This window comes from Sphaerodactylus townsendi, linkage group LG03 (genome assembly GCF_021028975.2).
Source record: "Sphaerodactylus townsendi isolate TG3544 linkage group LG03, MPM_Stown_v2.3, whole genome shotgun sequence".
Classification (NCBI taxonomy): domain Eukaryota; kingdom Metazoa; phylum Chordata; class Lepidosauria; order Squamata; family Sphaerodactylidae; genus Sphaerodactylus; species Sphaerodactylus townsendi.
This window is the reverse complement of record NC_059427.1, coordinates 66,801,678-66,818,773: the sequence shown is the minus strand read 5'-3', so window position 1 is coordinate 66,818,773 and position 17,096 is coordinate 66,801,678. Positions and strand designations below refer to the sequence as shown.

The 17,096-nt window shown below is 44.7% G+C and overlaps 1 protein-coding gene across 2 annotated transcripts in view; it reads left to right on the top strand.

The window, feature by feature from the left end:
• GRM2 (glutamate metabotropic receptor 2) overlaps positions 1-17,096 on the top strand; it is a 110,747-nt gene that overhangs the window by 50,287 nt on the left and 43,364 nt on the right. Inside the window, exon 2 of one of the 2 annotated variants that reach the window (XM_048490814.1) lies at positions 6,643-7,355. In XM_048490814.1, coding sequence (XP_048346771.1) covers positions 6,861-7,355 — 495 coding nt within the window. In that variant the 5' untranslated portion in view covers positions 6,643-6,860. Of the gene's footprint in view, positions 1-6,642; positions 7,356-17,096 lie in introns of those variants that run through there. The other variant, XM_048490815.1, reaches the window with a different exon arrangement.

Genomic DNA, 17,096 nt, shown 5'->3' with positions numbered 1-17,096 from the left:
TACTCCTAAACGTGATGCAATAATGGAGAACAGCACATCTGAGTGTGGACATAGTACATTTTACCCTTGGCAGTGACTGAACTTACTAGTCTTCTTTTCACACATGTATTGTGAGACCAGTATTGATAACACCCTAAAGAACGTTTCTTGGAACCTAGTGTCATGGTCTTTTAAATATAAAGTTGTAGGTACCAAACCTGACATTTGTCTTCTTCGCTGCAGGGATCTCTTGCATTTATTATTGAGCATGCAGAATTTGATGTACTTGATGTGTGCTACCCTGAGTCTTTGATGGTTAGCAGGAAAGCTGCAAATTTTGCCACAAATATGTTTGAACTTACTGTGTTCAAATATGTCAGTCAGGTGGGAACTGATCACCCAGCTTACTCTATTCACGCTAAACAGCTACAAATGCCTGCCAAACAGGCTTTTATGGATTATTGCAAAACTGGGCAAGCACAAAGATGCTGCCATTACAGTTGCTGTGAACTACTTAAGCAAACGTCAAAGGGCAGAATTTTATTTATGACTGATTGGTATGAGTTTTGACATCAAATTGTTTACAAATTGTGTACTGCGTGGAATAGTTACAAAGCAAGAAAGAGGCATGGTGGAACTCAATTGGGTTGTGAGAGAACACGTGTGTGCAAAAATCCAGTTGCCCTGTAATGCATTGTCAGGAAGGGATACACTGAAGCAACCTGCTGAACATATACAAGGGAGTTAATACCAGCGTAAACAGTAGAATTCACCAGCAAACATCAGTTCCTTGTTCATGACTAGAGAACAAAATGTAAGTGGAACCAACAGGTCTTTAAGTATCCTTAATGGTTAGAAGTAACTGTAAGGGGTGCTGGGCAAACTAGTATCAATCTCCACATATGTGGTTGCAAGCTCCCATGTAGTAGATACACACAGCTGAATTAGGCCTGTATAATTCATTACTATTCTATGTAAGCCCAACTAGGGGATTAAGAAGGTGCTCAGCATAATTGTTAATCCAGTTCAATTGTAAAGGACTGGTCATACTTTGAGGATCATGCTTTAAAACAGTGCCTATTTTTGATTGAAAATGCTCAACCCACGCTTTTCCACACATTTTGAACATGTCATTATCCATTTAAAAATAATTGTGGTGGCAGCATTTTAAAACTAATTGTAAGCTGACTTTGCTTTCCAACATCTGCAAGTTTGATTGACTGATTAAAGCAAGAATGAAAACACACAGAAACATTCTCTGCTATTTACCACTCATGCCATGCGCCTTAAGGCAGAAGTCTTTAGCAATGTCCTTAGGAGGGAGCTGTATTGTTTAGTTTTGCATGGAGATGGGTTCTTACTCTGACGAGCAGAAGTTATGAATGTTTAATCAAAACATTTATGAAAAACACTTTTATGCAGCATGAGAAAAAAAACTGAAGACTAATTTTGAAGACTAATTGTGCTGTGCTTGGGTTCACATCAGTTCTGCATGTAACTGATTTCAGTGGAAGGTTATGGATTTCCAAGCATGCAGAGCTGTGGCTAATGACATAAGCTAAGTACCACAATCAGATATATTGCAGACATAAATACAGGGATTATATAAATGTGTACATCTGGTCATCCGCAGAGGCCCCATTCCAGATTACAGTAAGGGACAGGCTGCAGACAAAGAAATCCCAGTCTCTGTGGTATATGTGAGGCACGTAGTGAGAGGATTCACAACAAAGTTCAAAATCCGCCTCTTGCATATATATATTGTTGTCGTCCCCAAGTGCATTTTAAGAACAAGCTTATTTTTAACATTTACTCAATTCAGATTAAGTGACCAAAAAAAACCCAACTGTTAAAGAGGTGCCCCTGATGAATCAGGCAACAGATTTGTAAAAATTGATTTATTGGACACGTACTTGTACTCACAAAAGTATCTTAGAAGAGACAGTCCTCCTAATATGATGACTGCAATACATCTGAAACTATGTTTTTTCTACAAAAACAGTCTCATTCATATGTAAATTTAAATCAGTCAAATAAAACCATCAATGATGATCTTTATTTGGGTGACAGCTCTAGTTACTTTTTTCCTGTGGTGGGCACTATCCAGCAGCTGCTGAGGCCTGGGGACCAAAGCTGATGGCCCAATACTGACCAGGCTCCATCCACTGTCAACCCATGACTCCTCCTTCACCCACTGCTTCCTTTCTCACTTTACTCAGGACAAGAGTCATGGCAACACTAATGGTTGGAAGCAAGCAATCGTTCTCTAATGGAGGCACATTCCCAAACAGGAAAAGCATGCACCTGCAATTCACCACCTCTGTAGTCAGTGACACACAGGCATGCACACTGGACAGTGGCCATCACCACCAATGGCAGCTGCATGTATTTCCCTGTATTTTGCTCCTGTTGAGGCCAAGCATTGACTCTGACTAGTCCCCTATCTTAAAGACAGGGAGTGGGTGAATAGTGGCAACCATTGTTGCTGTCCACTGAGTCACTGATGAACTAGCATAGGCTCACTCACCCACATTCAGGGCAGCATGATTTTGTGCCTGCTTTCAAGTGGGTTGGGGAAGCTGGTTGGCCTACCAAGGATCCCCAATACCATAGGCCTGGCCTGGCTCTGCCGTTGTTCCCAGTTTTCCCAAAATGGCGTCCTTGATTGCTTGTTCTGTCTTTCTCCTCACACCTCTCTGAACACTGAGGTAATAAACCAAAAGCAAGCTTGTTATTTCATTCTGATCAGGTTATTATTCCAGGAGTGCTCTTCTGGGTACTTGCTGTGTCCTTGTAGCTTTAGCTAATTTCCTTGTTATATGTTTAGAGTGTGTCCCTCTAGAGCTTCAGTGGTTTGGTCCTCAGGACTTGATTTCACACTGTGCTTGGGGAGACAGGAGAAGTGAAACAAAAGAGAAAAGACAGAGGAAGGGGAAGGGGAAGGGCAGAAAAAGACAACATAATATATGAAGTTTTTTTTCTGCTTAATCAAGAATAAATAATCAAGAATAAACCTCATAAACCTTCAGGGATGTTTGCTTACAAACGGTGGAGGCGTAGAATGTGGTATGAATTTGACAGGCACCCGTCTTCCCCACCACCACACACACAATACCCAGCCACCCTTATTTTTTCTTTATCAGGAGGATCACTCAAAAGCAAACAGCAGGTACATTAATAGCGGACAAGTGAGTGAAATTCTGTCCAGACTGCCTTAGAGTTAAAGCCCCATGGGATATCATGAGGCATTAAGCTTGGCAACTTTGATACAACTCATAGTTCAAAACACAAGGAAAGGGGATGGGCAGACTAACAGGCTGGTAGACTTTCCTAGGGGAAATTCTCAAGATTTTGATATATTATATATATATTTGGAGCCCTGGGTGGAAAGTTAAAATTGAAATTCCCATACTGTACAGATATTTGAAGTAGAAATTTGTAAATAATACAGAACAATTCAACAATAGTAGAGAAATTCTGTGTCACCCTTCATACCTCCTGCAAAGTACCTCTTGCAAATCTTGCAAAGAAAGTATTACCCACTGAAATGTGTTGCCCTAGGAAGCCACCTACAGTTGCCTAATGAAAGAGCTGGGCCTGCACTCGTATACCTACACAAGTATTTCCCTCCCTATCTGTCTCACAGTTTCTATGGTGACAAGGAATTCTAGAAAGCTGCAACCCAGAAATATCTTCATTTGAAGCAAGGGTGACAAGATCAACATCCTTAAAAATACGGAGTAATGTAAAGATGGGGACTTGGGAAATTCTGAAATAGGCCATCCATTATGGGTGAGAGGAGGTAGAGCTGCTTGCCTAAAACCCCTGGTTAAGTTTGTTAGCGAGATGATATTGGAACTTGTGACTTCTAAATCTGAACTCGTTTTCTGTCACCCCAGTTCTTGTCAGAATATCATGTACTGCATTAAGTTAGTCCTACTTAATTCTTCAAGATGACTTGTGCAAGATGTGCACATTTTCAGCACTTTTTTTTCATGACAGAATAAATTTCTTATCACAGTATCACAGAATCTGGCCATGGGTCATAGGCCAGGAGCCTGCAATCTTGTTTTCTGGTATACCTTCAATTGGATTTATAGGTACCAGAGGACTAGAAAAGAAGGATGTAATTTAAAAGACAGATGGGGAGAAGGGAGAAATTATTTTGCCAGCAAGAGAGAAAGGGGAGGCATAGGCTTTTGGGAGGGGGGGTGCTGAGTTGGTGCCAAATATCCTGAAAAGTGGGTGCTCATTTTAAAATCTTCTGCAGTTGGGGTTATTAGTTTCCACTCCTCCCTGTTTCTTCCATAGTTATGCCTGAAAAGAAAGCAGGGACGTAGGTATAGATTTTTTATGGGGGGGTTCAGGGGTTGGCCCACACCCCCACCTGTCCCTAGGGCATGGCCACACCTCTCCAAGCCCTGCCCCAGCCTAGCACTTATAAAAGCAGCTCTCCGAGGCCAGGACAGCAGACTCTCCTGGCCTGCCCTCCCCCGCCCCCCGCCACCTGGGCTCCCAGCTGGCAGTTCCTTCTGCCCTCCCCTCTGGGCAGAGGCTTAGAGGGGGAAATGGAGCCCGGTGCAAAATCTAAGTTTTGTGCCCCCCCCCATGGGCGGCCACAGTGATGCTGGAATCCACCCCCAAACAGCATCACTTTCAATGGTATTTAAACTAGAGAACCCAAATTCTCCTTTTAAATCCATCTTAAAGGGAGAATCTGAGGTCCCCAGTTAAAACAACATTGGAAGTGATGCTGTTTTGGGGTGGATTATCCCCCCACCCTGAAACAGCATCACTTTCAATGTGGCATAGTGGTTAAGAGCAGGTGCATTCTAATCTGGAGGAACTGGGTTTGATTCCCCGCTCTGCCGCTTGAGCTGCAGAGGCTTCTGGGGAATTCAGATTAGCCTGTGCACTCCCACACAGGGCAGCTGAGTGACCTTGGGCTAGTTTTCAGAGCTTTCTCAGCCCCACCCACTACACAGGGTGTTTATTGTGAGGGGGGAAGGGCAAGGAGATTGTAAGCCCCTTTGAGTCTCCTACAGGAGAGAAAGGGGGGCTATAAATCCAAAGTTGTTGTTGTCGTCTTCGTCTTCTTCTTCGTCTTGTTGTTGTTGTTGTTGTTGTTATTAAACTGGGGACCTCAGATTTAAATCCATGCCGAAGCGGGTGGATTTAAAAGGAGAATCTGGGGAAATTTGGGGGGTGCCTGCTGTCAGGGGTGCAATTTTTAAGGTAGTAGCACCAAACGTTCAGGGTACCTTTAGGAGACTCTTCTAATGATACTACCCAGTTTTGGTGAAGTTTGGTTCAGGGGGTCCAAGGTTATGGACCCTCAAAGGTGTAGCCCCCATCTCCTATTAGCTCCCATTGGAAACAATGGGGGATGGGGCACCCCTTTGGGGAGTCCATAGCTTTGAAGCCCCTGGACCAAACTTCGCAAAACCTGGGTGGTATCAGTAAGAGACTCTCTTGATGATACCTCCCAGGTTTGGTGAAGTTTGGTTCTGGGGGTCCAAACTTATGGACCCTCAAAAGTGTAGACCCCATCTTCTATTAGCTCCCATTGGAAACAATGGGGGATGGGGCACCTCCTTTAGGAGTCCATAGCTTTGGACCTCCTGGACCAAACTTCACAAAGCCTGGGTGGTATCAGTAAGAGACTCTCCTGATGATACCTCCCAGGTTTGGTGAAGTTTGGTTCAGGGGGTCCAAAGTTATGGACCCTCAAAAATGTAGACCCCAAACCTCACCAAACCTGGGTGATATCATTAGGAGTCTCCCAAACAATCCCTGAAAGTTTGGTGCTGCTAGTCTAAACAATACGCCCCCTGCAGGCTGAAAACCGAAAAAACACTAAATATGTTTTTAAAACCCACAAACGGGGGGGGGGGGGGGGGCTTCAGACATGAATGGGGGGTTGAACCCGAGAACCCCCCCTTACCTACATCCTTGAAAGAAAGGCAGGGGGTTGATTCCAGGTGTGCAGATAAGAGAAGGTACAAATGACAAAGCTGGGGAGAGGCAGGGACTGGAGAAACAACAACTAGAATGTCTCATGCTGAGGTATGTGTTTGGACTTCTGGCTGTCAAGCCTATTTTAATACTCCTTTGGGTTTCTTTTTCTTTCACACAATGGTAACTTTCCAGCAGCTTTGGGGTATTAGATCAAAATCTGAAAACTAAGGGAAAACTTGAACTAACTGTGACATCTTTTGAGCTCTGTGAAACCGCAGGCTTCTGAAGTATGCCCATTAAATTCCATGCCACAATACACTCTGAAACAAATGACAATACTTTGGAAAAAAACCATGAAAATAAGGGACATCTGGTATCCTCCTCTACCAGCCCAAAGGAATGGAATGCAAATGACTCAGATACTCACTGCCTGCATTCTAGTTGTACCTGTGAGGCATATTCCCTGAGGCTATCCTATGCATATCAGAAAGCCTATCCTAAACGAATACCATTTTCTGTTTTGTAGACAGTGATTTTAACATCTAAGTGTTAGAGTGTGACTGATTAGGGATTACCCAGTAGGAGTGATATCTGGAGAATCAGTGTTCATCACTGATTCAGAGCATAAAGACATCTTTTGTTTATACTGTACCAAACTAACAAACTGTCTCTCTCTTTCTCCCCCTCCCCCACTTATTCTCACAGGTGCTGTAAATTTAAGTGCAGCCACCATTCATATCAATGACTGCTTTCACTTGGATACATCAGAGAATGAACATTCCTCAGGCATCCACGAAGCCAAAGCTGTTATTTCCACAAGGTGCCAACTAGAACTGTCTCTCTGGCTCAAGAGCCCACAGCAAATGGTAGGCCAACAGAGACCTTTGCTCTGACAAGGGTGAGCCGGTGGTTCAGAGAATCTTATGTTGCCCCCTTTAGGCAACACCATGGCATTCTCTGCCACCATATGGATTCTGCTGTTTTACCCTGTAGCCTGCCTCACAAACAGCCAGAATCCCAACTACAATGTGGCAGCCAAGAAGGAGATCAGCTTGGAAGGTGACCTGGTTATTGGGGGCCTCTTTCCAGTTCATGAGAAAGGTAACCCCACAGAGGAGTGCGGCAAGATCAATGAACATCGTGGCATCCAACGTCTCGAGGCTATGCTGTTTGCCCTAGATGAGATCAACAAAGACCAACGCCTTCTTCCAGGCATCACACTGGGGGCCCACATCCTAGACACCTGTTCCAAGGACACCTATGCCCTAGAACAGTCGCTAGATTTCGTCCGTGCCTCCCTCACCAGAGTGGATGGCTCTGAACACATCTGTCCCGACGGATCCTACGCCATCCATGATGATGTACCCACGGCTATCACAGGGGTTATTGGGGGCTCCTACAGTGATGTCTCCATTCAGGTATTGTAAACAAGAGCTAGCAGAGAGTTATGTTTAAAACCAGAAGGCACTATGGTCAATGTCTTATGATATTTATGATCTCACCCTTCTTCCATCATTAATGTTAAGGCAGAACACATAACATTTCCTGGAGGTCTCCAGTCCAGGCCCTCATCAGACCCAGAGCTATTAGCTTCACTGAGTCTGCCACATCACGTGCCTTCCAACCACATCCTGGGGCCATCCATTTTGGGGATCTCAAAGAACTGTACTCAGCCTATGGACCTGGCAGGGGGATATGAGAATGCAACATGAGACCAAAGAGAAAGCATTACATTATTTCTGTTCAATGGACTGTAAACAAATTCAAATCTGTGTTCATCTGTGAAATTACTAGGTGGCATTAGGCAAGCTATTATCTCTCTCTTAGCCACCCAGTCAATATAACGGCGATAAAACTCTGGCATGCTTACAGGGATGTTCTGAGGTTTTCTTAGGTGGTAGATGGAAAAATTGTTGCAAATTTCAATGCATGACAGCTTCTGTAAAATGTAATAGAGTCCCCTCTTTCAGACTTTACATCTCTAGCATATTGCTAATCTTGGAATGACCAAAGGTCATCTTGACACTGTGTAGTCTTCCCATGAGAATTTGGATCCTGCCGATTTCAAAGGATTTCAAGCTTTCTCGCTCTATTAAGCAGAGGAGATTTATAGCAAGATGAGAGATTAAGTCAAAGAAATGGGGGTTATACCTGAAACATATTCATGAGAAGGGGCTGTGGGCAGGTGAACACCTTTGACAGTTATAACTTGAGGTGAAGGTGTATTTGTGGAAATAAAGTAGACAGTTATTGAGGATGGTAGCATTAGACTTAGAATATACTGGGAACAAGTGCCTTTTTTGTGCCTACAGTCTGTGGGTATTTCTTAATGACCTGATTTAGCTTTGCTAACATTTCTTGAGATGTGGTGAAAATGATAATGATAGCCTGAGTCACGTACCTGTGGAACAGCTGAGAGCCCTTTTTATAGCCTTCTCTGACCGCCACCTCTGCCTTCTAGTCCGTCCTTCCCAACAAAAGCTTGGTGGAATTTGAGGCAGGCTAACACAGGGACCATGTCCCAGAACATCCATATGACAGAGTAATTAGCTGCTGCTCTGGAGAAGCCCCAAGGATGTATTAATGCTATAATTAATGCAAATTAAGATATCATTATCATGTACAAAGCGCATTGCTGAGAGAAAGGATGGAAAGTCGCTGTCTCATTTGCAAAACAAGACAGTGCCGGTTTCCAGGACTTTGCTGTTAGATCTCTAGTCCACTTCACCAAAGCACAGCATGATAGCACAGCTATTTTTTTTCACATACGACCTTTAACCTTTCAGGGAAACTAATTTGTTCAAGAGAGAGGCTGTGTGAGGGAGGCCTGCCTCAGCAATGACAATCTTTAAAAAAAGATGTCACCTTGTGCTGTTCAGGCCATTTAGTTCTGTCTCCGTGAGTTATGTTTGCTTCACTCTCAGATTTGATCTGGATTCCTTGGCATGAAGGTCACAGGATCCCTTTGAGGGCACCTGAGTCCAGAGCCATCTGCCACTTCATTTTTGACAGATTCGCTAGGTCAAACTTCTCCTTTTCCCTTCCCCTGCTTCCATTACTGTGCTCAAAATACAGGCTGCTGGAGCCAGCCTTTTGTGACTGGAACAGACAAGTCAGGAACAGACGAGAAGAAAGAAAGCTTCCATTTTGAGGATGATGCTGTCTCTCAAAGCAAGTCCTCACAAGTCTTTGTCAGGTAGTTTGTGTAGTGGCTTTATACACCATGTGCTTTTGAGGAGAGGCTCCAGCTGGTGGAAGAGCGTGAATGAAGCTACACTAGGCTGGGCTCTGCAAGGCAAGAGGGCCAGGGTCTGCAACTGCACAGCTGGGCCATGATATGAAAGCAGCATCAGCAGACCCAGTTCTCCTTCTCCCCCTCCCTCTCAAACGCAAAGTTGTGCATGACTCTTCTCACTGCTAGCTACTTAGAGCCAAACTGCATGTGATGAAGTCTCTGCACATTAGGTCCCCTTTTCTGGTGGGTTATTTAACTGGAAAGCAGCTGAGGAAAGGGAGTGGGTAATTAAACATCCCTGACTGAAAATGCTCCCTCCAGGCTGCTTTAAGTCTCAGGTGTGAAAAGGGCTTGTAGCTGTCTGTGGCATCATTGCCCTCTGTCACAGTGCCACAACCCCAGTCAGTTGGGCAGCGAAATTACAGACTGGAGAATCTAATGATGGATCTCCAGCATCAAATGCCTCCAGAAGTGGTAAGAGAGACATGAGTAGGTTCAGGGCTGACATACTTCCTTGGCCCTCCTATGGAACTCCACCCAGTAACTTTTCCCTTCAAATGTTTATCCTCAGGGCCTATTTGTCCCATTCTGAATTCCATAATCAGAGAACTGGGGCAGGGTTCCCCCCTCCCTTTAAAAACTGTGTCCCACTGACCTATGAAGAGAAACCCAGGAAAACGCACCTCTCTTTAAAGAGGTTACAGGTTAGGCAAGAGAATGTTTATGGGAAATGAACAAAGCAAAGAAGAGGGATGATTTCGAACACCAGAGGGAAAAGAATATAGAGGCAAAATGTGGACGAATGCTTAAAACAAGGGTGAGTTAACTAGGAACAAGAGCAAGAAATGGAAGGGTAAAGGAGAGACAGGAGAGGAAATGTGAAGAGAAGGACTGGAACTGATTATCAGCAGTAAAATCTGTTTGAAATATCCATGGTGAAAACAAAAAGGTCACCTTGTTTTTCCACTTGGATGGTGCTTGTGGGCAGATGAAGTGAAGCAAACAAGGCGCCAACCCAGAGGGGTAGAAAGCCCAACAGAGAGCTGTTTAAATCAAGGAATTATAAGCTAAATTAACAGCCCAAAAGGTGGGTAAATACAAAGCAGTGCCTGGAGTCATACAAAGTGAAAGGGGGGTTAGACTGGCAAGATAATTAGGCAGCTTATTAAAAAGATAAGCAGATAAATTGGCTGCAGTGGCAGTCCCTCTCCACAGTCCTCTGCAGAGGTGGCAATAACACAAAGACATTTATTAATAAATCTGGGCTCCTCTCCCTCACTGCTGTCCCCTGTGCTGTGCACCCCCTCCAGGCTGGAAGAAACCAGAGTGCTCTCTCTGTCTCTGGTTCTCTCCTGCAGTCCCCCTGGGGCTGGCAGAGACAGCTACAGATTTGATCCAGCTGAGACATTACATTTCTAAACAGTGCAGTGGATTAACACCTTCCTGTTTCCCTCTCAGTTCCCCCAAGAACGGTTCAGCAGAGGATGTCTGAGAAGGTGAGGCTGCATAAATGTATAAGCCCACACGTTTGTGGCATCCTCTCTTCCCTTTGCCCGGTGGAGCTAATTAAACTAACGAGGTGACTCCAAACCTTCCTTTCAAGCAAGCTGCAATTCTTCAGGGTTGCAAAAGGAGCAGAGTTCAGGGTCGCAGGAGGACACAGATCATGATTTGTCATGCTCTGTCTGGCTTTTTTTTTTATTCCCATCAATGTTTGTATGTTTAAAAGTTTTGGGAGAATCATTTATCCACACAGTGAAAATCAGAGTTATCCAATCTCAACTCCAGAGATTTCCTGTATATATATACAGTATGTGCATGACCCATTTAAACAATTTCACACATCTTGGCTCAGGGAAGCATTCCAAGAGCTGCTCAAGGGGAGCAAAGTAGCATCATAGTTACATAATGAGATACCTTGCTCTTGTAAGCAGTCACTTGCTCGTTCAGCTGCAGTGAGTGAGAATCAGCCTCCAGGCTACTAAGCGGGGGAAACCTTTAAGATGCTGTTGGTTCTTTTGTTTTTAGCCACAAATTGTTAACATAGCCAGGCAAACGAGTACAAATTGTTGTGGGGTTGATAACTTATATGGATACTTTCAAGGTTGAACTATTTTAGGTAGGATAATTTTGAGGTGGTGAGATGCAGTTTGATCTTTTATTCTCAGGGGAACATAGTGGAATATCGTTGTTCTGTATGTTTCATACTATGGCTCTTCAGTGTTTTAGTTCCAGCCGCTACTAGTAAATGATATATTTGCTAATCAATTAATATCCCTGTGCTGCCTTCATCATTCACCAATGAAGCTAGAAGTCAGGTGATTACTTCGGTTCGAGCCTAGATCCTAATTTTTATCCTTCTGCTGGAAGCCCTTTGCTAGCCCCAGCTAGCAACACACTCTACTCCCTGACAGAGACAGAGGCCCAGCAGGGGGAAGTGTATAGGGGCTCAGTTGATAGCTGGTGTTAGCCTAGGCCCGTGGTGGCGAACCTTTGGCGCTCCAGATGTTATGGACTGCAATTCCCATCAGCCCCTTCCAGCATGGCCAATTGGCCATGCTGGAAGGGGCTGATGGGAATTGTAGTCCATAACATCTGGAGTGCCAAAGGTTCGCCACCACGGGCCTAGGCACACCCCACTCACGCACACACAAGCTTTTAGGCAAAAATCCTGTCAGAATACATAAGTTGCCACCCATTCTGAGGGAAAAATGGTACTCTGAGAGGCTTTTTAACAGCAAAACAAAACTAGAATTTATTTTCATGCTTTACTTCTCAGTTTGATGTTACAGCGAGGTTTTTAAGCATTTCTTGTTCTTTAGGCAGATTTTACTTAGATGTTAACAACACAATGCAGTTTCAGTTAAATGGCCTTTTCAGTTTCAAGTTATAGCTTGAAACAGGTATCTCTTTTAAGGGTAAATCTTTCCAACATGGTCCTGAACACTCTCCTAAAACACCCACCCTTAACTCCAAAGGGTTTCACACTGGCTTGGAACAGAGCAAGCTCTGGGGTTTCCCAAAACCCTCACTTAACTCTGCCAGTTATGCTAACACACCCTCATGAACTCTCCGGTCCCAGTATCTAGGTGTGGACTCCTAATGAGACAATAGCCAAGTCCTCTGTGTGGTCTTAGAAGTGTTCCTGTGAAATAAGTTTCCCTCTTATCTTCCATCAACAACTGGCCATCTAGCCTCTGGTGAAAACAAGGATCTTTCCTCTCAGTTCTGAGATTTCTTAGAGAACACTGGCCACCTAGCCGTTCTTCTTCTGTCTCTGGGCTCTCTCTGCCTCTAAACCAGTGGTTCTCAACCTTCCTAATGCCGAGACCCTTTAATACAGTTCCTCATGTTGTGGTGACCCCCAACCATAAAATTGGTATATATAAAATATAAAAAGACCATTTTCCGATGGTCTTAGGCGACCCCTGGGGAAGGATCGTTCGACCCCCAAAGGGGTCACGACCCACAGGTTGAGAACCGCTGCTCTAGACTGGATCTGAGGACTGACATGATCTGTGTCTCACACTCTTTGTGTTAGGCTCGACCTCTGTGTCACCCAATCCCCCAATCTGTAAAGCTGTTATCTAACAGGCTCTCTCTGCTTTTTATATAAGTCGAGCACACCCTCTCTGTGGCTCCTGGCTACTGCTTCTCCGCCAATCAGGTGGAGCCCTGATTAACTCTTGGTGCTCCTGCTCTGACTGAACTGCACCTTTTTAAATTAACCATTTTAAACACTAATCCGTCACATGGGGATACTGTTTAACCCAGATCCAGAGCAGAAAAATGTTTAGCTGTATTTGGTCAACTCACAAGTTTAAGTGTGAATCGCTCCTTTGTGATGCACAAGTATCAAGGACTGACTCAGAGCAATCTCAGTTGACTCTTATTTCACCTATTGCTTTGAGCTGTTGCCTGACCCCCATGTGTTAACTGGAAGCCACATTTGAGAAAGAGGAATGAAATTATAAAATGTGTTTATTTTATTGACTGGGGCAGCCTTTTTTACCTTTAGCATGAAGTCTCTTTTACCCAACAATAATTTCAATGTTCAAGTTCACACCCTCACAGGCTGGGTTTTTGCTCGAAAAGTTTCTGGCTTCTCTCAGGTAGGCGTAGTACCGCCATTTGTTTTGGATGATTAGGGCTGCCTTCTGATACTTCTTGTACTGGGTTTGTCTGAGCCACATCTTAAATACTGACTGCAGGAGGACAGCAGACTTCTGAGGCCAAATGTACATCACCAATGCCCTTATCCTTCGCTTTTCCTGAAGCTGGCGGAAAACACGGGCCCACCACTTCTGGATGCACCACACACAGATGACAGCATGCCTCAAAGTCCGCCGGACTAGCTGACCACGCCACCAGGCTTGGATAGTGACAGCAGCCTAGAAGAGAAGTTAAGGGGGGGGGGGGGATGTCACTTTTAGCTATAAAATGGGAAACAATAAACTGCTTATCACTATCACATAAGCCAAAGAGCAAACAGTGTTTTCCTGATAGATCAAAGAACCAGTGATGTATCAATAAAGGTCAAGGTAATGAATGCACACCAGTGGGGCATTAAAAATAGGAGTGATCTAGTCTTGCCATATGAGATGAACAATTAGGTTACAGCCTTACATTTTAATTAATAAATAATATTTCTTTGCCTTCGTTGCAACCACACAGTGTAGACCTGCAGAACTCTTTGAGATGGTCAGGGGCCTATTGGATTCTGGCCTGGGGGAGGAGGTAGACTGCTTGGTGGTTTGCTGTGCTGACTTTGCTCCACACTTTGCAGATAAAATCTTCCACATCTGTTCCACCCTGGACTCTACTCTAGCAGTAAAAGGATTGGATGGTCCCAGGGTGCTGACTTGTATAGTTGTATGGGATACCTTTCATCTTATTCAGTCTGAGGATGTGAACAGGATTCTTGGAGGTCTGAGGCATACCTCCTGCTTGGATGACCTCCCCGGCCCCAGCTAGGGAGAGGCTGGTAGACTGGGTCCAGGAGAAAAGAAGACGAGTTGGTTTTGTACCCTACTTTTCTCTACCTTTCAGAAGTTTCAAAGTGGCCTTCCCTTCCCCTCACCACAACAGACACCTTGTGAGGTAGGTGGAGCTAAGAGAGTTCTGAGAAAACTGTGACTAGCCTAAGGTCACCTAGCAGGTTTCATGTGTAGGAGAGGGGAAAGAAACTTGGTGCACCAGATTAGAGTCCACTGCTTATGTGGAGGAGTTGGGAAACAAACCTGGTTCACTATATTAAGGTTCACTATGTGGAGGAATGTAGAATCAACTAGTTTTCCAGATTAGAGTCCACTGCTCTTAACTGGTACATCACACTGTAAATCCCTCCTTGAGAGAGGGGGTAGTTACCCCTGTCTTGAAGTGAGCAATCCAGGAGAGCTGGATAAGCCCTGTGCAGTCTCAAATGCACCATTCTCAAGCAAGGTGATTGAACAAGGGGGAGCGTCACTCAGAGATCCCAGAATGAAGCAGATTGTTTGGATCCTGGGGCTTCAGTCTGGCTTCAGACCTGGTTTGGGGACTGAAACAGCACTGGTCATCCTGGCAGTTGAACTACTCCAGCAAATGGACAAGGGAAGTGCAATCCTATTAATTCTTCTCGACCTCTCAGGAGCTTTTGATATGATTGATCATAGTATCCTTTGGGACTGCCTTATGGGATTGGGACCACTTTAAGGTGGCTTTGGCCTACCCCAAAGATAAGTTCCTGAGTGAATTGCTGGAGAAGTGCTGCTTGGCTCCCTGGCCTCTGGTGTTGCTACAAGTATGTAGATAGCCCTCATCTCTACCTTGTATTTCCACCAGATCCCAGGGGGACTGTGGAAACTGTAAACAGGTGCTTGAAGAAATGAGGTTTAACAAGGTTGCCCTGTACAAAATGGTTCACAAATTTACATGAATCTTAACATGATAGTGATGTCGTCATCATTCCTTTATTGGCATAACCAGCAAATAAAACAGAACATCAAGAGAAGGAATCAAATCAGACAAAACAAGCAAAATTTACATAGATAAATTATTAGGGCTGTGGTCATTACTATTCCACATAGCTTATTTTAACTAGGATCCTATAGTGATTTTGGCCTGTTTTATGTGTTAAGGTAATAGTTATGCTATGTTTCTCCTCTTTCTGATATTTCCAGACTTCTGAAATCCTAATGCATTGGTTATTGAATGTCCCATTCTGTTGAATGTGAACTTTGTGTCGTCCACCTTGAGTACCTGTGAGAAAGGTGGGCTGTAAATAACTTAAAATAAACAAATATATTAAAACTAATCCAGCCAAACCAAGGATAAACAAGTGGAATGAGTGGCCAGGAGCACCTTTCAACAGGTTTTGTTGGTGAGCCAGCTATGGCCCTTTCCTATGGTCTGGTAGTTTTTGCTCCTCATGTTTTGATGTTATGATGTTTCATGTTATGAAACAGAACATCCTGCATGGAGGTAGATTCCTGCTTTTGCCTTGTTTGCTATTTCGATGTCTTCAACAACCGTAACATGTAGTGACTGATTTATTGGCATTTTGATTGCTGACCTATTTCAGCTATTAAAGCCAGTCAAACATGAATAACCCTACACTTTCCTGATTAGAGGGTTTCAGTAGAATCCCTGTCTGGATGCTCATATCCTGACTCTCATTCGTCATGTTCCTGAGGTGGAAACATAGTGACCAGAGCTTGCTTGTCTTTTTTTTAAAGTGAACCATGAGATATAGTATGGATCTACTCTACGTTTGATTAAATGAATGCATCATCAATAATCACCCATGATAGCTGAGGGAATGTATTCCTAAATACCTTGTGTGTCTGGGGGTACTGAGTGTATTTGTCACTACTGTTGACACAATTGAGAAGGAGAAACATGATCACCTCTCATTCTGCACAGGTTAATTCATTTGTGTGTGAAACAGTTTAAAGTCATTGCCTGACAAAGAGATGAATGTTACAGAATGTTCAAAGGACAGTGAGAACGACGTATAACTGAGTTCGATCACCTTACTGCTGGCTGCATACAAGCCTGGTATGTACCTTAATTGCTTCGTACAGAGGTGGTACAGGTTCAGGGTAAGCAAATGGCTCATCAGAATAACTTCTTCGATACTTGACACCCATTGCAAAGGAAAAGAGGAAAAAATGGTAAGTACAGAGCTTAGGGTTAAAATGTCCCAAATGGTACCTGAGCCTATGCTACAAGAACTCTCAAGCCGTTAACAAATAACAAGACTTTCCCTGTGATTCTGTCATATACATAATTAGGCTAGTAAGAGTTGGAAGAGCAATTGACCACCCTATACGACGCTATTAGGTATACTCCGTTCTTGCAGTCTAAAAAATGCTCCAGCATTTCAGACTGGCTTAGGCCCTTTCCGCATGGGCCAAAAACGACGGCCTGGGGGCGGTAAAAACGCCGCCCCCAGGCCGCCGTTCGCAGCAGCGCCAACCTGACTGCGCTTCCCCCCCCCCAGGGCGGCGTCAGGCCGCCCTAAACAACAACCCTTTAAAGGGTTGTTGTTGGGGGGAAAGCGTCTTCAACTGACAGGTTCGCGAGCCAGCGCCGCCGGGAACACGCTGTCTCCCTGGCCCGTCCCACTCACCTTGTCCCAGTAAATTACGCCTGCTGGCCGTCGAAGCCCCGCCCACACTGTCCTCCGACCCCTGGAGGTCGGAGGGCAGCGTGGGCGGGGCTTCGACGGCCAGCAGGCGACGACGGGGACAAGGTGAGTGGGACGGGCCAGGGAGAAGAGCCATTTGCCGGCCTCTGCTGCGGCCGCTCGCATGCGTGCATGCGAACGACCTTCGCCTCCACGCCGGCGGAATTCTCGCCGGCGTGGAGGCGACAGGGAGGCCGTGCGGAAACGGCCTTAGAAAGCACAGCCTTAATTCAAACCTCCCAATTCCAGATATAT